The sequence below is a fragment of the Aedes albopictus genome, chromosome 2, assembly GCF_035046485.1.
Source record: "Aedes albopictus strain Foshan chromosome 2, AalbF5, whole genome shotgun sequence".
Classification (NCBI taxonomy): domain Eukaryota; kingdom Metazoa; phylum Arthropoda; class Insecta; order Diptera; family Culicidae; genus Aedes; species Aedes albopictus.
Genome location: NC_085137.1, coordinates 346377113 through 346402273, shown reverse-complemented (window position 1 = coordinate 346402273; position 25161 = coordinate 346377113). Strand labels below are relative to the sequence as shown.

Sequence of the window (25161 nt, the reverse complement as noted above, 5' to 3'; positions counted from 1 at the left end):
TATACATTCTGGGAAATATATTTCTGGATGATTTCCTGAGGAATGTATTAGAATCGTCTCAAGTTTTTGTCTGATGCTAAATGTTAACAAATGTTTGCGATTTTGTTCCCTTATTGCTGCTACTATAACCTCCTACGATAGTTCAAAAATTAATGAATAACCGAAATCAAGCTGATTTATAGTGTTCGTCGGAAAATTACGTGTGGGAAAGATAAGGGTAAACACATGGTTTCTTTCTGAAGGCGAACAGATACTTTGCTCGCGAAAATCACACACGCAAATTCAAACTTAAATTGTGCAAGCAGACATCGTGATCCGTAAATTCAAAGTTTAAGATGCAGGATTATTTCAACACATGTATGCATCTACCGCGGCAGGCCACCAATGATAATTATATGTTCATCAAATATTAACAGTTCTTCAACATCGTAGGTAGCACTACCGCCACGAACGCGTCTCGTTACCACAGCCGATGTTCAGTCTGGAAATACGGTTGTCCAGGTGCCGGTATCGTTACCGGTCGGAACGCTCATCGGTGGCACTACCTTCAATGTGCTTACGCCAGATCAAATTCAGCAATTCAAACCGATGATCTGCGTGGACAACAACGGTTTCGTATCGGGTAGTACGGTTGTAGGAGACTTGACCGGTGATCTTAAACCAACGCATATCGTAATCCAGCACCAAGGCACGGACCAACAGCAGCAGGTTACCGGGACCCATGATGATCAGAGCCTTGTGGACCAAGTGCAGCAGGAATATCGTCTGGACAACAGTGTGATAGATCGGCTGAACAGTCTCGATGTCCTGCCGGTGCGGTGTAAAACGACCACGGGAGATTTATACAAGAGTCGGCTCGGTTCCGGTGGTCGTGGAAAATGTATTAAACATAAGGATGCGTGGTATACCCCAAGCGAGTTCGAGAACATCTGCGGCCGGGGTTCGAGTAAAGACTGGAAACGATCTATTCGGTACGGTGGTCGAAGTTTGCAAGCACTGATCGATGAGGGCATCCTGACACCTCACGCTACCAGCTGCACCTGCTCAGCCTGTTGTGATGATGAATCAGGTAAATGACTGTAGAAAAATTCATACAGTAAAGCCTCCTAAAAACGGTGCCACACCCATTTTACAGCTACTGAAATTTCTTTGCAATAAAGTAAGGACTTCGCGGTGCGAGGAGAATGGGTGTCTAGCAGAAGTTGATTTCGCTAAAAAAAGGAATGAAAATGTCTCTAATACAATATACTTTGTTTGTCTTTTCAGCTGCATCAGGCCCAGTACGATTATTTACGCCCTACAAGCGAAGGCGGCGTAATCAAATAGAGCCGGAACAGCCCGAGAAGAAGAAAAGAGTAATTGTAAATAATAACACAAACACTAGTAATAACAACATCCACATCAACAATATTAGCAACAGCGCCATCAGCAACACGAGTACTACTACAACCGCTGTAACCCAGCAGAATACCACCGTAAGCCATCACCATGCGGCTCAGCAGCAGCAGCAGCAACAACAGCAGCAGCAGCAGCAACAACAAGTACAGCAGCAAGTCCAACAGCAGCAGCAGCAACAGCAAGTTCAGCAACAGCAGCATCAAGTCCAGCAGCAAATTCATCAGGCCGCAGCCACCATCAACGCTACTCCTATTATCACAAACAATACCAGCACTACGACCACGACAACAACGGTTAAGGTAGTTCAGCAAGAGCAACAAGAGATTGATAACGAGCTCGCAATCGCCACCAAAGATGAACCATGGCAAACCCTTACCGAAGGAATCGACAGTGCCACCGAATATGTCGACCAATCGACACAGTGTAAGTGTACGCCCTGTAGCAGGTAAAGGCCGCAGAGCAGAGCATAACTTCCCTTCATGTTTCACCAATAGTTTCGTGTCCTGAGAACTAACATTTCCCCCTTTCTTTCATCTTTTCAGTAATAACGGAAACGAATCTTCCGTTTGAAAAGCTGAAAGCACTGTGCTCCCAAGTGTCCAAGGCCATGCAGGAGATGAAGAAATGCATCGGCGAAGCTCGAGATGTGCACAACCGGCAGTTGGAACGGTTGCAACGTGAGCGGGACGCTGCCATCCTGACGGTGACGCAGCTTGAGGAGCAGAACAATATCAGTAGTCAATTACCGCCCGGTTCAGTTCATGCCAACAAAAAGGTAATTATTCAGTATGTTAATCGTTGAGGGTTTTTTAGGATACGGAACAGTATCTTCATAAGTTAGTTTTCTCTCAAACACTTGAATTGAAACCGACCCTTGTTAAGGTTATAAAATGAAATAAAAGAATTTTAGTTAAATAGTCTATGCTTTCGATTGTAAACCGGAAAGGATGTCTTATAAAAAACGGGAATTCAGGAAAATAGTATTTCATGGTTTTTATGACTACAGTTACTCTTCGATATAACGTACATTTTTTTGTACATTATATCGAAGCAGAAGTAAATTTTATATTTTTTATGCGAATATTGATGAAGTCGACGTAAAATTAATCACAAATAACAATAATGTGGGAAACACGAGTTTCTACAAATTTTTTTTTTTCGTTTTTTTGTGATTCGATATAACGTACATTTTTTGCAGCAAAGCTAATATTGCAATAAAACATTGATTTAAGTGAAATTTTCGTAGTTTATCTGAAGGTTTTTGCTGGAAAAATTAATCTTTTCAATGGTGTACGTTCTATCGAATTCTCTGTATCGAGAGTACGTTATATCGAAGAATACCTGTGATGGTTTTTGAAATGAAAATCGTCATTCTCTCATTTCATGGTCATACTAAAACAAACTTTTGGATAACATAAAGTATCAGCATGTAACTGTGCACCGTTATGCCAAAAATATCCCTATTACGAAAATAGGTGACTGAACCCGTAATTTTCGTCTAATCGTTTTCTTATCAGTATTTACAATTTTTTAGAGTATTTGAAAGAAAAAAACTGTGGTGAATGCTGAATGTTCTGTGAATCAGGTTAATCTCAAGTTAAAATGCTGCTAAAAAACCTGTAACAATTTCATGCGACATATGTAAAAAACAACTTGTGAACTCCTTAAAATAATCTCAGTTGGCTTCTTTAGCGGTGTTGAGATAATTCTATATTCTAAATCTGCATGCCAAACTGAGCCGAAATCCAAATTTTCATGAATTTTGGTGTCCGGGAACCTATTTAAAAATCAATCTGAAGTTTGTATGGGAGCGTATGGGAGTTTGTGTCGAATCACCCCTCGTCGCATTTTGTACTGGGCAGAGCTGTCAAACGGTTGTCCAGCTGTCAAAAGGTGATTCCAAAAAAATCTCTTTGAAACTGATTTTAGGTACCAAAACAAAGTTCTAAAATTCTGAAAAAAAATCACAGCGGCTCAGAAAAAGGTGCTCTTTCGTATAAAATCAAAAAATCAATACATTTTTCAAAATTTAAAAACCCAATTGAATCGCTCAAAAACTTGTTCGTTGAATCTATTACGAAAAAATAATGAAGCACTACAAATGCAAATGTATTCGTATTTTATCTGGCTGGTTGCCTTTTTGTTCGCAGCGTTTGTTTCTTTCATAGCTTGAATTTTATCTAGGAATTTTTAATCCTAAGGGGACATTCTAATTCAGGTTTTAATACGAAAAGTTAACACTTTGATGTCCCTGATAGGGAAAGATTCACTTATTTGATAGTTAATTTTTGCCTGAAATTACCTGAAAGTAGGCCATCAAAAATGAGATTGTTGAGATCTCGTCATGCTCTTTTACTATAAACTAGCTGTCCCGGCAAACTTCGTCCTGCCTACTGCGTTTTTTGACGTTTCAAGTCCCTAGCCAAGTCCAAACCCCCGTTCAAAATGTATGAAACCCCGATTTTCAAAAACTATCAATTTTCTCATGTTTTTTGCCTCATAAACCTTGGGTGAAAACTAACAGAATAAAACTCAGACGACCCAAATCGGACCATCCGCTTGCAAGCTACGCGCGGTCCCACGTATGCCACTGCATTTTTATATACCTATATATATATATGTATGTAATGTATGTACATTAAACTTAGGAACATGTTTACAATTTAAAATAGTCCAATTAATACAAAAATAAAACTTGTAATACAACCACACCAAACAGAAAATATTTTTAGTGGATGAAACCATCCATAAAAATTTTGTACGTTCTTACATTACATAAAATAAAACCAAATTTAACAAAGAAACTCTTCCATCGAAGACCTTAAACTTGGTTCGGCTAGTAGACCTTCGATAACAAAACTGCAACTAAACTGTACGTAGGGTCCAATCCAAATCGAACAGATAATCTTTCAATTTAATTGGACCTTCAATCCTGGCGGCACTAACACGAACTCAAAAACCTCCAAATCGATCAGAGAAATTGCAATGTTCGACCATTGATCTTGAAATAACTAAATAACTACAAACGACATGATGTGCAGATCACTGCAGGTTTTCATGGCCGTAATATTTTACACATTTTATACAGCCTTAGGCTAGTAGTACACAGGGTCAAATATTTGAAAAGGAAAGGAAAGAACTCAAGAAACAACTTCAGTTTGACACTAATGAAAATTCGATCCAGTCAAACAAGATGTTTGAGTACATATTGGTTTCTTCTTGGACAAACATTAAATGTCAAATGTCAAATTTTGACCCTGTGTACTAACAGCTTTACAATGCCTGCGTGGGATTTGCGGTTGGGTGCCATATTAGTAAAATGGGCTGTACCACTACCCGTGCCGACGTTGGGCGCCATTACTACGAAAAAATAATTAAGCACTATAAAATATAACATTTTATAGTGGAACATTACAAATGCGTAAAAATTAGGACATTAAATATGAAATTATACAACACGGAACATACATTTTTGGATAACAATTTCCGATGACAGGATGACGAAGTTTCATAAATGTTGGTGGTCCATCAGCCTATCCTGCTTTCGTGTTTTCTCTGGCAGGTTACTTTTTGTTCGCAGTATTGATTGCTTTCATTGATTTTTGCCTGAAATGACTTGAAGGTAGGCCATCAAAAATGAGATTGCTGAGCTCTCATCATGGTGCTCTTTTACTCCAGAGCACTATAAATGTACATTAAACTTAGGAACATGTTTATAATTTAGAATAGCACATGCATTTAACACATCAATAAAACATGTAATAAATTCCTGTAGTAGTATTTTGTGGAAGTTTTGGGCACTCCCTGGAGAAATTTCCAGTTAAATATCTCGATAAATTTCTAGAAAACCACTGAAGAAATCTGTGAAAAAAACCTGACATTATTTTGAGTGTTAAGTTTTTTTTTTAATTCTCCATTGTGTAACACTTGGTCGAGCTGCTTACAAACATTTTATAGAAATTCACGAATAAACTTTTAATACCGTGTGTATTCAGAAATTTTAAGAAGACATATATTATTATAAAAATAAGGTGCAGCTAAGGACTACTTAGTTATCGAGTGAATAGGGGGTTGTGGGGCAAGATGGCCACCGTAAGACTAGGCGCCTTGGGATCATATACTTTCATTAGTATATGTCTTTTCTATCTTCGTAACACAAAAAAGCATATTATTTTGCACTAAAGCCTGTATCCGCAATAATCGGGACATAGAAGTACGGTAGTAACTCTGTACTGAATCAATAAAAATTAGCCAAAAACTAACTGAGAACTCTTTGATGTATGTTTATTATTTGTGCAAAATTTCATGAAAATCGATACATTACTTTTAACTGTGGATGAGAAACAAACAGACGTGGTTTTTACGATTTTGTACAATCATCACCCATTTTCATTCGCATACTAGATGGTTCTTATCCGCTACAATTCAAAGTTCTGCGAGGATAATTATGAAATTTCGTGAGCAGTTATGGACTATTGGTGTAGTACTTTCAACAATAGAATCGATACAATAAGGGGTCCTCACTAAATGTTGTCTGAGGGGCTAAAATCACGGTCAGCTACAATATATGTTTCGACTATAAAATTGTTGATAGTGTATCGATTTTCGTGAAATTTTGCCTGTGCAAGTAAAGTAGATTGAGAGGTTTGTGTTCAAAATTTCAGCCATTTCCTTTATCAGATTCAAAAGTTATAGCACTGATAAGCTAAACCAGGGGCTGTACAAAATTCAATTGCTCGCGTTCTACTGTTTCATTGCTACAACAAAAGATACTTCACCGATTCACATGAAATTTTGCAGGTGAAATAAACACATCTTAAGATAGTATCAGGCAAAATTTGAGCAATTCTTATGTAGCTATTGCAGAGTTACAGCCATATTTCTGTGTCCCGATTATTGCGGATACAGGCTTTACGAATGCAAAATAAATTCATTTGAAAAGGTGCAAGGCGGCCACAGAGCTAAATTTTTACAATTAGTGTGCTTCAATCCCTAGTCAGCGTTCAATAAACCAAGGTCGAATCATCCGCAACGCTTTGCCTACAGATGGTGTGGTATTTGCCAACATTTTCTTTATGATAACGTTTGAAATAAAATTGATAAAAAAATCTTTGAAAATGTTCTAGGTATGATTTGGTCTATTTTTTAGGCAAACTTGTTTCTCTCGAAACGATTTATCTGCAGATATATTACTACTCTTTTCATGCATTATACTGTAATTTCAGAACAAATTTTGAAAACGACGTATAATCAATGGTGTAGCATTGATTATACGTCGTTTCAAAATTTGCTACTGATTTAATGTCTTGTAACGAACCCTTTTACGGCAGTTTTAGCTATGATTTTCCATCCCTGCGACAAAATATTCAATGGAACCAATCACCGTTCAACAGCAAATAACTTCCAAGTTGTTCTGAGGTATCATCTCCGTCGCAGCTTATTTTAACTGTTCCGACTAACATGAAAAAGCAATTTTCTGTGGTTTTGCAGTATCTCTAAACATCAATTACAGTATGTATTGAGTCTACGTTAGATTGGTTTTTGGATAGCGACATAGGTCTTACCACAGGTGGTCATCTTGCCCCGAATGTTTACGATACGTTTATCATTTTTTATATGACATAATTATTTTAAAACATTGAAACATTGTCAAAGTTTAACGACAGTCACATATAGACACCATTTAAAATTAAAAATAATTTTTAAAACGTATTTCATTACTTATCCTTAAAATCAGATGAGCTAATACTGGGGCCCATATAGCAGAGGCGGTAAACGCACGGGTATTCAGCATGACCATACTGAGGGTGACGGGTTCGATTCCCGGTCGGTCCAGGATATAGAGATTTGCTGGTATGTCTGAAACATACTGGAAAAACTAATTAGAAGGCACGAAATGTTGCTAATTAACAAATCGAGGGATTAAATTTGTGAAAAAAAATCGCGTTCTGGTGGGATTCGAACCCACGACTCCGTATTCGCTAGACCGGCGCTTTAACCAACTAATCCACAGAACAGGTAATGGTTCTGTGGAATAGAAAGCCAAACTGACTCCGAAGCCGCACCGTGAACATTCCTATTTCACAAACTCATCTCTCTTTCGGCTTAGATGTCAATCCACAACACACTCCTGTTTGTGGCCACTAACTACAAGTGCGAGCGAATTATTTATATGAAGCCGAGACTTACTCTCGCACTCCGCATACCTAGCCACCAGGCAGTTTGTTTTGCTGGTGTCTAATTAGTATGCGTCGAGAGCTCGACGTTAGTTGGTTAAAGCACCGGTCTAGCGAATACGGAGTCGTGGGTTCAAATCCCACCAGAACGCGATTTTTTTTCACAAATTTCATCTCTCAATTTGTCAATTAGCAACATTTCGTGTCTTCTAATTACAAGTTTTTCCAGTATGTTTCAGACATACCAGCAAATCTAGTAAAATGCGAGTAAAATGGGCAATATGTATCATTGTTATCGTTTTTATTCAATATAATTTTATGCGTTGATTTTTTCGCTATACTTTGTTCTAAGCACTTTCAGAGCATCCAAAAACTCACAATATTGTCGAAGACGCCAACCTTGTATCTCATCGATTTTAATAGTTACAACTGATTTTCTATGTAAAAAACCGTATTTTTAAAATTCAATAAAAAGCTTAAAACAAAAAAGGTACTCACAATTTTTTCACCATCAATAGAACAGAGTACGATCTTTTTAATGCAATTCACCGATTGAAAATCCATTTGCTCCTTTTCGAGATATGACTTTTTGAAAAAAAGCGATTTTTTGAAGAAAAAAGCCAATATATTTTTAACTATGAGAGATAGAACATTGAGCTCTTTGAAAAAAAAATGCGTCATCGATAGTTCTAAAAGTGCTCGGAACAAAGTTTTTACGAGAAACGAATGGATCAAAAGTTATTGCAAGAAAACTGAATTTCATGGATCACCCTAACATGATTCTTTTAAAAAAATATAAGTTAGGAATCATAAGAGATAGAATAATGGTTTCTTCGGCAAGAATAGGAGTAAGAATAAGTTTTTTTACAACTTTGTAGAACATTTTGTAAGCGTACATAAAACTATTGAAAAGCAGATGTTTGGATCAGCTAAACTTGAGGGACCACCCTAATTTCACAATGATGAGAAAAAAGGTCGAAAAATATAAAGAAACTTTCCTAAAGACATCATGTATCTAAATCGTAAGGTTTAGGCACAAACATTTTTGTCTTCGTAAATGCGGCTCTGGACCCATTGTGCATTGTACTCTTGCTTGGGTCACGGTCACATGGCGCAGTTCGGTCGTCTGAGCGTCTGACCGTATGCAACCAGCGTACAATGCCACATCATCTTCAGTGAAATCATCACACAATCTATCACCTTACGCCTGACATCCACGCACTAAAGGTTAACCCTCTGCCAAACAATTAATTCCATACAAAACCCCGGCGTCAACATGAACTAGCGCAGACGTTGAAGAATATTTTGTACCCCCGTTGTTGGTTTGACCACTTCTTATCTGAATCAATACTTAGGGAACGTTCAAAAATTACGTCCAACATTTGGGGGAGGGGGGGGGTCTACAAAAGTGTGACAGTACGTGTATTGGGTATAGGAAAATAGCGTGACAGAGGGGGGAGGGGGGGTCTAGAAATCCCAAAATATGATGGACGTAATATTTGAATCTTCCCTTATTAGTTTGTCCCTGTTCTGCTCACGAAACGGGGTGAAATGAAACGAAATCTCCGCTGCTGGGGCAAAGTAAGCCACTACGTCCAATACGCTGAACTTTTGTGTCATATGGGCTTATGTGCCTAGTAGGATTAGTAGAAGTTCAAATTAAAAATGAATTCCGTTGGTCTGTATGAGGTGTCGTTCAATCCAACGGAGGTAGACGGCAAACGGTCTGGCAAGCAATCATCACCTCCCTGTCTGTGCCGTCTATGATCGCATAATTGTCCCCATATAAATAGAAAATGCAGCAAATATGGGACTGATATGCGATCATGGGCAGTGTACTTCCCCACATTGATCTGCAACCTGACGTAGCAGGCGCCATTTTCGCCTGAAAATAGAAGATCACGCACATTGAAAACGCCTGTTAGTTCAAAGCAGTTATCTCATTGATTCCTTGGGTGAGTGTAGGTAGCTGAGTTTGCGAACAACAACGGATCCAAAATTACAGTTTCTAACAATTTGGCGCAAACTTCCAGAAATATGCTGATGATTCACATTCGTCGAAGTCACCCGGATAAAAACTAACCATAGGGTGTTTGGTGAAAACCATTCATGCACCATACAGTGTACCAGCTACAATAATGTATATTGTAATGAAATGGTTCACTAAAAGCTTCGCACATTGTAGCTACTATACATTTACATTCGATTTTTATGTAACAATATATTATACTGTTTTTCTTACGTTTGAACCATTCACTTTTCCGAAACATTATTTTTCCGTGCATTATTAATTATTTATTCAGTTTTAGATTTTGTCCGTGCTTTGTTTTGTTGATGTTTGTGACTTTTTTGATGCAAAGGAACGGAAAGAAAAAAAAGTGAATAAGTTGGAACATCAATTTAAAAGTAAAAAGAAAATCGCGTTAAGTACTGTTCCTTTGAATTCCACTAAGAATCAAAGGAACAGTACTTAACGCGATTTTTTTTTTACTTACGGATATTCCCCTAACAAGCCCAGGTTAATCATCATCATTAATTTAAAGTCAATAAAATGTTTAAATAAGTAGTAAACCCAGATCTCTTAAGAACTGCAGATCGAAGAGATATGGTGGACTAGGTATGTAGAGTGCGATGAGAGGAATACGATTGACGTACTTTATCGTAGAGCCATCTTTAACATATGGACTGGATTGAATACTGAAAGAAATTCTAATATAGGTTCGTCTGTGGGTTCGCTTTTTAACCTAACTTATACTTGAATCGAACTTGACAGTTTTTTCATGAGTTGTTATGTATTTCCCCGTGTATTTCAATCTTTGGTCAAACTGGAGCCTCAATATTGCAAAAACGGTTAAGCACGCTGTAATGATACTTATGTACCTCGTCACCCACTTCATGCAACTACATTAGTGGTCTAATAATACTTAGCGCGCTCGGCATAGTTCCATCATGCCGCTCAAAGTGTTGCCACAAATAATGCTTAGTTTGCGAAACCCAGTTATCTGGCTGGTGGGGCATGGGAGCCTAAGCTTCAACTGTTAATGCAATCAGAGACTACTCAGACCTCGACTCAGACTTAGACGTGGGCGATCCAATATGCAGGGTTATCCAAAACGCTCTGGAGAATTCCCAAAGCGCATTCTCATAATGCTAGTAAGCCTAAGATGCCATTAACAGGAGGAAAATGACAAGATAATATAACATTATATGGTTTATGTAATGTAAACCAATACAACATAACAAAAGAGAACCATTCCAAAACCATTTAATTAAATGTATAACCAGTAGTGAAACTACAATTGAAAACAATATATTTACGGTACATTTTATTGTTTGAAACCATATGTGTACCATACAATGTACGGTTTATTAAAACCCACGTATCAGTATTTATAACAATTCATTTACAATATAATGTATGGTTTTGCAAAAAAATATATATGGAGAAAAATATCTTTTTATATTGTTACGATACTTAACCACCCGTATAGTATATTGTAAAAATCTTATTTACAATATACTGTATTGGGTTCTACATTACATTTTATTGTTTTTGTATTTTTATTTTTACAGTGGTGTCTATTGTAAAAATATGGTTTTAAATAGTACTGTTACAATACAACGTTTGGTTTTTCTACTGTATTTTTTATTCGGGAAGGCTACTCAAACTTAACCAAAATATGAAATTGTGGCGTGATCTCCGTAACCTTGGTGCATGCTTAGTTAGGAATCTGTTTAAAATCGAAAATACCAGAAAAAAAGCAAAATTTGGCTCATTATTAACATGACACGCAATGGAGTGCAACTAAATTTAACATGAAGCGGACCTGATGTGATGGATAGAGCACATGTTTTCCTTTTTATTGTTAATTTAAATTAACCCTAGTAGGATGCTGGGGTCAATATGATCCAAAAAGGCTCGCTGAGCGTACACTACGCTATCGTGGTGACCCTAGTCTAACATCTAATAACGAATTGAGTTCCATAGCTACAAAATGTATAACATTAATATACAGTCAAATCTTTTTAGCCATTTTTGTTTCAAATAAGTTTTTTTTTTAATTTTTCATGAGGATTATGTAAGTTTAAAAAAAAAAATTAGGTTAAACAGAGAAAGGTGTTTGGACGAAAGTCTTCGAATTGGTGAGGCGTGGGTCTGAGATGGCCAAAAATGAGTTTACGTAGTTTATGGACAGCGCCTTATGGAAATACAACAAAATGAAGATGCATGTCTATCGTTTATTTTTATCATGCGTCTTATTCCTCTTTCAGTGTGCCAACTGCAATCGGGAAGCGCTGGCCGAGTGCTCACTCTGCCGGAGAACGCCGTACTGTTCGACCTTCTGTCAACGAAAAGACTGGATTACGCATCAGAACGAGTGCGTGCGAAGTACGCAGGAAGCGACGCATCAGATCATGCTGATAGTGGATGAAACTCAATAACCTTTAATTTTCTAATTGCGACCTGCGCGGCTCGGCGTGGTAAACGGGAAGCGAGATCCGGATCGATTCTCAATGCTGCTGAGGTACCACCTACGGTACCTCGGGAGCGAAAGGTATTTATAGTTGGGATCCTACAGCAGCAGCACCTGTACCACCACTACTGTTGTTCGCGTGGCTCCCCGAAGATCAATGCCATCTTCGTGTCGTGGTCGCAATCCATCAATGGGCAATGTATGCCAAACGGGCGGCACACTACTATTGAAATGAGGAAATTTTTATATTTAAATAGCAAAGTTTAAATTTTGTTTTTATATCTAAACGTGGAAAACGAACAGAACTGGATTCACTCAAGAGAGGGACTTATCGGTAAAGGCCGAAGTGATCTACTCCTGTTCAAAGTAGATTTTTTTTGTTTTCTTTTTTATTAGGAAATTGCGCGGAAGTACATATATATTTAATAATTAAAGAGTGTATGTAAGAATACGAAGAGAAAAGAAACTTTATTTAAAGAATAATTATCATTTAAATAATAAGAGACGTTAACTCTTGATTTTTGTTATGTTTGTTTTACTTCTGTTGTTATATCACATCATTTTGTTTGAGCTCTTCTGTTATGGTTTTTAACAAGCGATTTTTCTTACGCTCCCGTTATTCAAATACAACATTTCAAACTTTAGATAAATACATATATTTTTATTCGACATTGTTTAACACCTATTGTTGGTATGCATGTCATTTTGAGAGTACCCCGTATGTAGTAGCAATTATTCTCCCCAACAGTTCAAAAATTCCAACTGTACATAAGTACCGACCTAATTACCAACTGACCACGTTCCATAATGGAACTCAATTCACACTTAATATTTCCCAAAACCTTCCTTTCCCTTCTAAAGTGAAAGTAGTTGTCTAGCATTAATTAGCCATCATTGATCGTAAGAAAATGGAATTTAGGTAAATATATCTCGTGTCCTATGAAAATAAGTGGCAGTTGTAGAAGGTTGTGGTTTGCGAAATAAATTGAAATTCCTTGCTCTTCGAGTGGCAAAAAATGATTATAATGGAATGACTATGTGAGAATATTTACCTTTAATATGTCAAGTATTTATGCGTATCGGAATCGAGTTAAGAATTATGATTCAATGTTTTGAAGGGCTCACATCGGCACAGTTGTAAAGGCATGGGTATTCAGCATGACCATTCAGAGGACCAGGCCCGGATTTAAGGGGTGGGGGGGGGGGCAAAGGGGGCAAGTGCCCCGGGCCCCCCAAGAATCCATAAGCACTATATATTTTGTTTATCGAATTCATAAAAATGCACATCAAAGACGATTGTATTTATTGTATGTCCTAGAGTTGTTATAATTGGGTTACCCTTAAATATCCAGATTATTTCATAATCTGAAATCGAAATACAAAATTTCATAATTTAGAAGCCTTGGAACTATTTGCAGATTGGATTCAAAGTTTTTTTGTGGGATTTCTTTATTGTTCGATATGAGCTGCAATTCTGTTTGTCTGTTTTGTCAATTTATGTTTTGAAACAATAATTTTTATCTTTCGATTAAGCTGAAAAAAAAAATATTTTAATTACTTAACAGTTCAAATGTTTAGAGTTTCAGTGTGTTTCCCAGAATTATTATTTTGAGGGATTGGTTTATATGCTTGATTGAAGCAAATTCAGCTCTAGAGAGATATGACAGTATTTATTCAACAATTTAGAAATACGAAGTTTTTGTTTTATTTTGCTATACGCGAGTTTTTGTAAAACTTCTAGAAAGTTTTTATTGAGTTTAGAAGAAAAACTTATTTATGTGAAACTTACTGCACAAAAGCGTCTCTAAAAGAGTGCGTTGAAAGATTAAGTTTTTCGGCGTAATGTAAACAAAACTTGTTGAGCAGTCTGTTGATTACGATCATATTCTGAAAACAAATAATAAATTTGGGTTAGTTTTGAATATCTAGTTTCCTGAAACATCTCAGAACAGTGGTTTCACACATCTGTTTCACTGTCATTTTTTATTAATTTATTGCCGAAGTTGCTCCCTGGGGTACTAACTTTGTTCAACCTCAATCTTCAAATACACGAAGAATATTGCAATTGTAATGAAAATTTCTCCACATTCCTATGTGTTAAAATGAACGCTTAGTCCTAAAATGTGCAAAAATTAAATGAATTTGAATAAATGTTTAAAATATATGTAATGCCTATCTCAATAAGATGACATTTATGCTGCAAATTTGAATGCAGTATCTTGATGTTTTTTTTGGAAAAATATTAAAATAAGTGTTTGTAACTTTTTTCTTTATTTGAATAATATGTCGACATATTTGAGAACTGCATTTTTAGAAGTCCACTTTTTATAGGACAACAACAAAACTATATCGTTGAAAACAATGCAAAATACATAATACAATAATAATTTGAATGAACAGAATAGTTGTGTGGCTTAGTTTTTTCCTGAATCTCAAAAAAAAAAAACATTTAAAATATAAAAATACGAATAATACACAACATTGAAAAAAAAACGTTTTAAATCTTCAAAATCTTGCTCTTGGGGGCCCACTTTATAGGGTTTGCCCCAGGCCCCCCGAAGCCTAAATCCGGCACTGCAGAGGACGACAGGTTCGATACCCGGTCGGTCCAGGAATTCTTCGTAATGTGCATTTCATTGACCTCCTTTGGCAGAGTTTGTTCGTGCATGTAAAGCTAATGTAAAGCAAATACCAAATAATTGACCACTTTTGACAGTTAAATTTTAACCAATACTGGGTAAACACAAATATTTGTCCCTCTTATTTTTTGGGGAATACGAGTGCGTCAGATACTTAAACCTATACAAAGCATTGGGTATTGGTTTTCTTCTTAAGCATGTGGCTCCCATTTTCATCCTACGAAAAACAAAGGATTGAAGCGATGTTTGTTTTGTTTCTTATTTTTGTATTTTTTGTTAGAAGTGAGCACCCATGAAAACAAAAAGAACGGAATCAATCGGTGCCGTAATCGCTTGTTTTCGAATAGGATGAATATGGGAGCGTGAGATTAATGATGGAACACATACCCTATATTGCAGGAATTCTCTTCAATTGTTTCTCATGAAGTTTACTTTGGAGTTTGGACAGCAATTGGGCAAGATGAAAAATTCTGAGGATTTTTTTTATAGTTTCTCCTTTTGTAACTCGCGCGGTTGGCCACCACCTCCAACACCACGCTATTGCTGAAGCGAAATTTTCACAACTTGTTGGACAAAATACAACAGCGCGATTACTCGAGGGTCAATAAAATCTTCGTTGAGCATATAAAAGGGGGAATGATAATTTGTAAAGAAAGCTCTCTCTTGATGGTTTAACATGAACAAACACAGGTCCACAAAAAGTTTTATGATCATCGAATGGAGAAAACTCTTCATTTCATCAATTTATTTAAAAAAATAACCAACTTATTAAGATTTTTTTCAGAAATGTACCCGTGAATGTTCCCCAGTATGTAATATTAGTGTGTTATTTGACATACTTGCTGACTATGATTCCAAATATAATTCAGACATATCTTCAGGGGCCGTCAATAAAGGGCAACAGAGACTTGTTGCAGGAATTATTCCTATAATTTTACTCAGCAGTCTTCCAAGATGTTGACTTAGAATATCTTAAAACACATCTGGCGGTGAATCTAGTTTTCGGCCGTCAATTTTTTTTACGAAATTCTTGTGTTTTTCAAAGTGTTATGTTTTGCAACATTTAAATCTAAATCTTACAACGTGTTTTAACATCGTGAGTCTGTTCTGACGATATGAAGTTAATCATCTGACATTGAGCTTACTTATCCAAAAATAAACTCGTGCTTTGAATCAGTTTATTTCAACAGCGAACCACAATTCTTCGAGACAGTGTGAAATATTTGAATGGATCAAATATATACTTTTTTAAGCAAAATGGTTATAATGAGAAGAAAAGAATGGTCTTACACTAAAAAAAACTTTAATAAACTTCTCAATCGATCAGAAAAATCCTAACATAAGCTTACGGAGTTTTCATGTGAATAAAACCTTCAAACGAACCACTGACATTAAGATACCGAAATCGATAATCAGACATGACATTGGACGTGAATTAAATGTATCAATGTATTTCACAGCGTGAACTTATATTTCAGAATATCCGAAATCCATGAACACGCTCCTCCAAAAACTCATCGAATCGAACGCTCCAATTCAATCAGAATTATTCTGAATTATTAGAAGCAGGATTAGAAGTTTTGCTTAACCATCACTCAATGTATGGTACCTCGGAGCAAGTGACACCATAACAGTTCTAGTTTGGTTTAGTCATCACGGATGGGATCATTCATTTGCAAAGAATTACATTCACTTGCTACTATCTCAGTTCAGAAGCATGCTATCAAAAAACAATGTATGGATGAATTTAACCTTGTAGTTTTATCTGAAAGTTTGCCGAATGACATTAGGGTCGCACACGCATACCAAAGTCGTGAGCGAGCAGTGAAGGCAACTCTCCACGCCGTGAATGTAAATTACATTCACGCCGTGGAGAGTTGCGTTTGCTGGTTTCTGTTGACCTAATTATTGATGCTACGCTAGTAGGTACATTGTTCTACAAAGTTTTATATAAAACAAAAATGAAAATGTGTTCCATGCATTGATTTTTGCTACAATGTTTCTGAAGCGAGTTAACAGCAAGTGAATGTAACTGTTTGCAAATGAATGATCCCATCCTTGTTTGTCATGCCAAAACATTATGAAGACAAATAATTTTGCATCAATCATAATGTACAGAGGATGGCCAAAATGTTTGGGATAGGCACCTTTTTTTTTCTCTCAAAAAAAGTTCAACATGCTATAACTTTTCATAGAGTGCATTAAAAAATCTCAAATTTTGACTGTTTGTCAACCTATTATATGTGCATTATTGGTACTAATTTGGGCTGGATTGATCAATGTTTCGCAAAGTTAGAATCGTTCGGGTAAAACACTATTTTTTGGACAACTCATTTTTGCGCTGTCATATCTCGGAAACCAATGAACCGAATTGAATGAAATTTTGAACGTACACTAACAATATGTAAATGCTTCACCAAACTATTAAAACAAAGGTACTTTTTAAACGTTGAAAAAACCATCATGGATTGACACTTTTTTTATTTTTCTCGAAAAAATGTATTTTTTTTAAATCAATGTCAATAAATTTTAGTGTTGATATCCAAAGATTTTCCACTTCTGTTCTCAAGTTATCTCTAATCAGATATATTAGAGCCTATTTAGATTGAAGTAATTTTTGTGTGGCATTGTAAATTTGACTTATTTTCCTCTATATGGGTAAAAATTTCAACCCGGTATAACTTAATTCGCCGTGAGAAAATATTTCATTTTATAACGTCGTATTAAGTATCAATACATCGTTTAATTAACGTTAACCCTTTCCTTCCCACGACTTTGAATGCCAAGAAAGCGTTTCCGAAAAAAGTGCTTGAACAAAAGTTATTGCAAATTGGTCAAAATATTCGAAATCAACGAAAAAAAATTTTAGTTGTAAATCAATAGTATTTTGATTGTTTATCAATAGTTCCACTATTGAAACAAGTAATTGGGAGTTGGGTTTACCTAATGGGATTACAATCATATTCTAAAAACTATTGCATAATATTCATCTGATTCCGTTTATCTCGAGTTCGTCGAAAATCGATGGTGCTCTAGAGCAACCATGGGAAGTAGAGGGTTAAAAAAATCATTCAATTCGGTTCACTGGTTTCCGAGATATGACAGTTCAAAAATTAGTTGTCTAAATAATAGTGTTTTACCCAAACGGTTCTTACTTCGTGAAAAATTGATCAATCGAGCCGAAATTTGTACCAATGATGCACATATAACAGGTTGACAAACAGTCAAAGAAATTTTTTGATGCACTCTATGAAAAGTTACAACATGTTGAATTTTTTTGTGGGAGAAAAAAAGTTGCCTATCCCAAACATTTTGGCCATCCCCTGTAGGTATATAAATTTAAACATTTATTAATCAATATTAATTTGAGCATGAGCATGAGCATGATTGACCGCCCGCGGTTGCTCCTCTGTTATTGCAAGGAAAACTGCATTTACACAAAGAACCAACAGATAATGCTTGGGACTAGCCTTCTCCTCATTGTGTAAATGATGGCATCCCAATACTTTTTTTAAAAAGCAATACCAGCGCCGGCCGCGTCCGAATGCAGGTCAATTGAGGATAGGGAAGGAAGTGATGACGTGATTCTCGCTTAGGCCAATAACCGAGGAATTCTCTGCGTTACTACGAGTAATCACTAGGAGTTTGGATACGGGAAGGGATGATTTGTTAGGGGCATTGTTTCGGTAAACAAATTGCTACAATGCAACTCGCGAAAAATTGAAAACGTCCTCACATACGCGATATGTCAGGAAATAATGTAAAATCGCATCTACTGCTAGCTGGCGTCGTACGGCTGATCCCGGATACCATACTCTCGCCCCGATCACTGTATTTTAACTACCGGATGGCTTCCAGCCATTTCATTTTTTTTTATATCAAAAATAGTTCGCGTAAAACGAGGTTCGCGAAAATAAGAAACAAAAAAACACACATCAACACCCGTGAAATTACGAAATTGTACTCGATGAAACAGAACACGTGAAATTATGAAACTCGGCTCGAAGAAATCAACGCGGGCACCGTGGTCTACCTGCCACTGAATCGTACGGTAATCTTAATCTTTCTAAAAAGGAGATGCTTCACCGTTTTGATTGCTGCTTGTAAATCTGAAATAGAAAATAGTATTAAATGGTGATATGTTCACAACAGTTATATTTTTTGTATATTGTTATTTACACATAGGACAAATTTACCTGCATCCCTCTGAAACAAACGATATATTAGCAGTGAAAAACAAATTACAAAAATAGAATAAAAAACAATTTATAAACAAAAAAAAAACAGTAAAAAAGTACACCAAATCTTGATCTTGCATTTAACTTAACCAGACTGGAAAATAGCAAGATTAAAATTTGGTATAATATGGTAGATCTTACGCCGTAACGCACCATTCCAAGGTGATCTACCCACGTTACGGGTAATTTATTAATCAATATTAATTTATTAAATAACTCCAATGGTGATAAATAATAGTTTACGTAACAAGGTGCGTCGTAATTATCCAACTCGGCAAGCCTCTTTGGATAAGTGTACGACTCGTGCTGTAAAAATCAAGTTCTGCACCGAGTTGCGTACAACGTTTTTTGCAATTTCGTAAATTACCATTTGAAGATAGTTTTTAACTAAACTTCTTCATCAAACTGCACACTGATGTTTAAGCCATGTTTAAGAAAATCTGATCATAGCAGGTTATACCAACAGTTATACTGTGCAGTTGTCACAATTTTTCAAACCTGCGTCCAGAAAGCATCGAGAGTTAATCAAAACTGAAAACAGTGCTATAATGGTTCATTACGCAACGCAAATCAGTGCTGTAATAAACCATTATAGCACTGTTAATTTGGTGTGGGAAAGTAGGCTTTTTCCGGACAGATTTGCGTGAGGTAAAACAGCCTATTTCGATGAGAAATTGCAAAATAGTTATTTATGTAACATTTTTTCAGCACGAGTTGTACGTTTATCCAACGAGGCTTGCCGATTTGGATAAATACGACGAGTAGTGCTGAAAAAAATAGAGTTTTGTAACGCGTTGCATACAAAGTTTTATGTAATTGCAAAAATACCCGTACAGTATAATCTCTCTAGCCAAACGTGTATCAGCAGCAACCACGTGCGAGCCTCCATGCGCGACAGGACGTAGTGCATAGTATTTTCTTTGATCAGGAAGGCTATGGTAGGCCAACTGTCGCAAGTTTTCAAGCTCCCGTCGTCGTCATGCAGCATCATAAGCAAAAACAAAAGTAGGTTCAGTTTCTGTTTCTACGCCTGATTGGCAGTTCAAATCAGATTCTATATAGCTGTTCTATAGCAGTTATGATGCCTATTGAGCAAAACATACCGTGCATTTGAAATGCTACGAAACTGCTGTCAGATTTCAAGTAGCTTTTGTATTGTTAATATAGGGCAGTTTAGTGACAACAATGTTGATGACGATATGTATTGGTTTTCACGGGTTATTGGACGCTACCTCCTGTCAAAATTCATTCATAAAATCGGCTCGTAAACTGAACTATTAATGTTTTTCGCGATTTTTTGACGTAAACTACGTTTCCATACGATTTGACACCGATGATGTCATTCTGGTCGTGAAGGGAAGCAATCGTTCATCAGTCCGCCAGAATATGAGAAAAGCCGTCAAAGCTGCCACGGAATGGGCTGCTAGCGTCGGATTCTCTATCGCTCCTTCTAAATCTAAGCTTCTTCATTGCTGCCGTCAACGCCACCGAAAACGAGGTCGACCCATTAGAATAAACAATTCTCCTATCCCACAAGTACGTAAAATGAAAATATTAGGAATTTGGGTAGACTCGAACATCAATTTTAAACAACACCTAGCTTCAATCAAGAGTAGTTGCCGCGCAAGGATCAACATTCTTCGAATCCTAGGATGTCGGCTAAAGAGAAGCACTAGAGCCACCCTATTAAAAGCGGGATCAGCGCTAGTAGTATCAAAATTATTTTTCGGGTTGGGACTGATCAGCACCAACATCGAAGACATGGAACGGATATTAGGGCCAATATACAATGCAGTAGTACGCTTGTCTTTCGGGGTTTTTGTTACCAGCCCTATCCCCTCTGTCATGGCTGAAGCTGGATGCCTACCTTTCCGCCTGGCACTAATACAACGACTGGCGCAACTCGCAGTACGGCTACTGGAGAAAACTTCGACTGCGTCCAACTACCCTCTGGTGTCAAGAGCAAAAACCCTGCTTCAGCAATCTACAGGTTATACTTTGCCTAATGTATGCCCCACCCTCCGAAACACCGATCGAGAATGGAACACACGCGCTTCACGCATAGATAACCATATTAGAAACAACATCAAAGCAGGCGCAAACAAGAGTATTGTAGTCCCAGTGTTCCAATCCTTCATCACAAATCGGTACCAACATCACACCAAGTGCTTCACGGACGGCTCAAAAGACGGTCCCTTCACTGGCGTTGGGGTAGTGATAGGGAACGAAGAGGATAGCCACTCTTTACCAGATGCTTGTAGCATATTTTCAGCAGAAGCGTACGGCCTCCTGACTGCCGCGTCTAACTGCAACGATAATCAAGACACAATCATACTTACTGATTCCGCTAGTTGTTTAGACGCCATCCAAGGAGGTAGGTCTAAACATCCATGGATTCAAGCAGTAGAGAACATCTCAACAGAACAGAACATCACCTTTTGCTGGATCCCAGGTCACTGTGGTATTACCGGAAATGAACGAGCAGACGCACTGGCCAAACAAGCGCGCAACCAGCCAAAGCTTGACATCCCTATACCTGCCCAGGACGTCATAAAGGCCATAAAGCGGAATATCTGGTCAACATGGGAGAACGAATGGCGTCAGCACCAATTGCAGTTACGGCAAATCAAAGCTTTGCCCATTAAATATCCGGATCGTAAATGTGCATCCGAACAACGAGTTCTGACGAGGCTACGAATAGGACACACTCGTCTAACCCACTCGTTTATAATCAACAAGAAGCCCCCACCTGTGTGCAACTATTGTGGGACTCAGCTTACGGTCCAACACATCTTCATAGACTGTAGAGGCTACACCGGACAACGAACAAGCTGTGGTATCAACGGATCACTCGGTGAAATCTTAGCATTCGATGCACAAAGAGAAGCTAAAGCTTTGAAATTCATTAAAGACTGTGACATTTATAATGAAATTTAATCCCTTACAATTCAATGTAAATCAATAGGTGTAAGTTAGGAGTTATTACGTTTGCCAGACACGAATGCCACATAAGTGGTAAAGTGTCTTTAATAAATATTAATAATAATAATAATACGATTTGACAGTTCTTGACTACCATGCTTCCGTGAGCTTGAGGTGAAAGTTTTATGTCGTTTTCGTTTTTGCGGTGGAGCTACACCGGTGTAACACTTATGCACCGAAAGTGTTCGTTTTTGATTTTCGTGCTGCACCGGTGTAGCACTTTTTCTGCACCGTTCAAGATAGTGCAGGACTCAAAAATTCGAGAGTGTAGCAGGTGTACACCATGTCCACCAATCAACGTTTGCAAAGTTGTAAATATTTTGGTTTTTATTCACGCACACCAATGCAACTGCACCGAAAGTGTTCGTTTTTGTAGTGAAAAGTGTATTGCGAATATTGCTTTTTTTGCACCGTATTCGACCCCCTGCAGAAATTTTTTGTCACACCACAATATGTTCCCACCAGTTTCAGCATACATTGGTTCGTTTCGCTGCTAGAAATTTTAAGCGTCGGTTACACTTTTTGGGTGGTGCATGGAATAATCGGTTTGTTTACTTGCTACTTTCCTTGGTGTTTGACGTGTGAACAAATATTTTAGACGATTGAACTTTTGCACGAAAATCTATAAAGCAAAGCAAGATGCAATACTTGCTACTTTCCTTGGTGTTTGACGTGTGAACAAATATTTTAGACGATTGAACTTTTGCACGAAAATCTATAAAGCAAAGCAAGATGCAATATTTTGTATAGTTTTTCTTTCGTTGCGCAATTTGCGCGCCGGTCAGTTACGCGCAGCTCCACTCTAGTTGCGCGCAGCCAATCAGGAGCAAGGAAGCAGACGACGTCGTTGCGCGCCAAAGCTACTCGCAGCACGTTTCTATTGTCTGCGACCAAAACAAACATCGACGCTCGCCCACCGGCTGATTGTTGTTGTTGATAACTTGTGTGGAAAGGTAAGTTAACTTATTATGGTCCCTTTCGAGATTGTTTTAATGAAATGGAAATAAAACAATATTTTCTGGAATTGTTACTGATTCGATTGGTTGTGCCATTATTTGTTGCATTCAGTCTTGTACTGATCGAACGCGGTTGATACCGGTTGGGTATGTTTTAAGTAATACAAATATGGATACTGCCCATGATAAGAGATTCACCCTTGCGCACAACTGACTGACAGATCAGTAAAAGTGTGAAACTAAAATTTTTCTTGCTAAGCGCAATAGCACGAAGCGGTGTAGCACTGCCACAAAAACGAAAACGACATTAGAAAGTTGAAAACTGAGAGTAGCACCACAGACAAACAGACGTGACACATCGATTATTTTTTTTATTCACATCATACTAGTCACGGCAACATGTTCGCCTAATGCTAAAAGGACTGAATTTAGCCGACAATCAACTAGGTGGTGGTAGTGGGAAATCGTCAAACTCTAACAAGAACGATGTGAGCGCCACGGATGGCCAGTTGGCCAACTATTATTTTTTTAAATAGACCGTTAAATCGATGTACGATGGGAATCATCAGAGTGTTACGTCTGTTTGTATGTGGTAGCACAGACGATGCATTGAATAAGCGATGGTTTCGCCGCCGGGCTGTCAGCGCTGGAAACTAGATGCTATAAAAGTTCTTGCATGCAATTTTTACTGCTGGCGCCAACTGGGAGCAATCAATAAAAAATGTGAACAGCAGTCATCCCATTTAATGCGAATTGAACATGTAAACACCACCGTTTATCTCACTTGAGCAACAAACTGACTTGAATGAGCCATTTGACGAAGTGACAACAATGTTGATGGTGATATGTATTGATTTTCACGGGTTATTGGACGCTACCTCCTGTCAAAATTCATTCATAAAATCGGCTCGTATAATGGACAATTGAACGAATGATGAACATGTTCAACTTTTCCGTTCAAGTCAAACGAAATCATCTCACTTGCCCCGTCTGAACCCGCGATTCATGTGAGTTGAATTCAAGTTATCTATCAAATGAGCTGAATTCAATTCAGTTTGCTTACGCACCGCGCGAATTGATCAGTAAACACTCGCTTCAACTGAAATGCATTCAAGAGCATGCAAGTGGCCGTTCGAGTCGTTTGCTGAGTCTAAACACATCAGTCGTTTCGAATGAATATTTTTGAGAAGTTGGCAAATGAAATGCTCATTTCAGTTGAACAATGTAAACTAGGCATAACGTCGGACGTAGTGCGCTGGATAGCGGACCTGGTTCTCTATCCAGCGCACTTTGCCCGACGTATGTGCGACACACGGTTTAGGAGAAAAATGAATTATCGCGTGTCGAAAATTCCAGGTTTTCAACTGTACGAACAATATTTAGCAAGGACGCTGAGTAACCCAAATTGCATAAACGTGACATAAACAGTTTTAGGTGCATTTGATATTTTACGCTAGTTTTCCACAAGTTTCGTTTTCCCGCAGGCCACCACCTCCGAGTGTGTTGTCATATTTTTTGACGTTCCTCTTCGCGTTCGTGTTTCTTGTGCGTAGAAAAGTGGCGCGCACGGTGGTGTGCGTGTGAATCACGCACGACGACGGAACGGCGATGACAACTCGACAAATGACAGCTGACGCACACACCTAAAACCGTTAGATTTCTTTCATTCATCCATCCGCCTTCGACGACTGTGATTCGTGTCCGTCGTGTGTGCAGCAGTGTTGAACAAAAAGAGGAAAAGTTATATTTTCCTCCTCGCCAGTAAAATCCTTATCAGCGCGATTTATCGTCCGGATATTTGTCGTTCACCCCCTGCCAGAGCTGCATATTGGTAATTATCGTCCGGATTGACCGGAGGTGACGGGAAATAATGTAGAATAAGTTCACGTTTCATCCTGTAAAAATAGTCTCGGAAGAAAAATTAGTGCACAGTATTCTGCGAGCAGTCCGTGTCAGTGTGTGTGTGCGTGCGCGAAAATATGTGAACGGGAGTCGCTGCTGAAGTGGTGAAGTGTGCCAACGCGAGAAAGGACAAGGCACATCGTAAGAGCAGTGCTGCCAGACTAGTAGGAGTTTGTTCATTGCAATATTATTGATCTTGTTATTTCTGGCGTAACGTCACAATAATTGGGACAATGCCTGCTTCTCAGCTTTAGTGTTTTATGCTTGAGCACTTCCACAGTTATTAACTAATCGCTTCCTCTGCCATTGACCAATTAGCATCTGTACATTGTTTGGCAGATACGAAGATACTTATACCCAAGGAAATCCAGGAAATTTCTATTACGAAAAGTTCC

The 25161-nt window shown here is 37.8% G+C and overlaps 3 protein-coding genes and 1 long non-coding RNA gene across 11 annotated transcripts in view; 3 read left to right on the top strand and 1 right to left on the bottom strand.

Moving 5' to 3' along the window:
• The window catches only part of LOC134288293 (uncharacterized), a 69688-nt gene extending 61827 nt beyond the window's left edge, over window positions 1-7861 (bottom strand). The window contains exon 1 of the long non-coding RNA XR_009997884.1: window positions 7176-7861. This is a non-coding gene — a long non-coding RNA (uncharacterized LOC134288293). The remainder of the gene's footprint in view (window positions 1-7175) is intronic.
• Window positions 1-12565, top strand: part of LOC109430922 (deformed epidermal autoregulatory factor 1) — a 35736-nt gene extending 23171 nt beyond the window's left edge. For 2 of the 3 annotated variants that reach the window (XM_062852662.1, XM_062852664.1), the window contains exons 2-5: window positions 433-1069; window positions 1267-1821; window positions 1941-2173; window positions 11847-12565. In XM_062852662.1, the coding sequence (XP_062708646.1) occupies window positions 433-1069; window positions 1267-1821; window positions 1941-2173; window positions 11847-12017 (1596 nt within the window). In that variant the 3' untranslated portion in view covers window positions 12018-12565. Of the gene's footprint in view, window positions 1-121; window positions 358-432; window positions 1070-1266; window positions 1822-1940; window positions 2174-11846 lie in introns of those variants that run through there. The other variant, XM_062852663.1, reaches the window with a different exon arrangement.
• Window positions 12566-20771: 8206 nt separating this feature from the next.
• LOC134286732 (uncharacterized) lies at window positions 20772-21863 on the top strand. Its single transcript, XM_062848397.1, has one exon. The coding sequence runs from the start codon at window positions 20772-20774 to the stop codon at window positions 21861-21863; it is 1092 nt and encodes a 363-aa protein (XP_062704381.1).
• A 2521-nt stretch (window positions 21864-24384) lies between these two features.
• The window catches only part of LOC109430889 (roquin-1), a 108659-nt gene continuing 107882 nt past the window's right edge, over window positions 24385-25161 (top strand). For 3 of the 6 annotated variants that reach the window (XM_029866126.2, XM_029866125.2, XM_019706973.3), the window contains exon 1: window positions 24386-24695. The gene's annotated coding sequence lies outside the window, so the exon portion shown is untranslated. Of the gene's footprint in view, window positions 24931-25161 lie in introns of all 6 variants that reach the window. The other 3 variants (XM_062852652.1, XM_019706974.3, XM_062852651.1) reach the window with 3 other exon arrangements.

Coding starts and splice junctions, on each gene's coding strand:
- LOC134286732 (XM_062848397.1), top strand. CDS start 20,772: ATGGCTGAAGCTGGATGCCTACCTTTCCGCCTGGCACTAATACAACGA.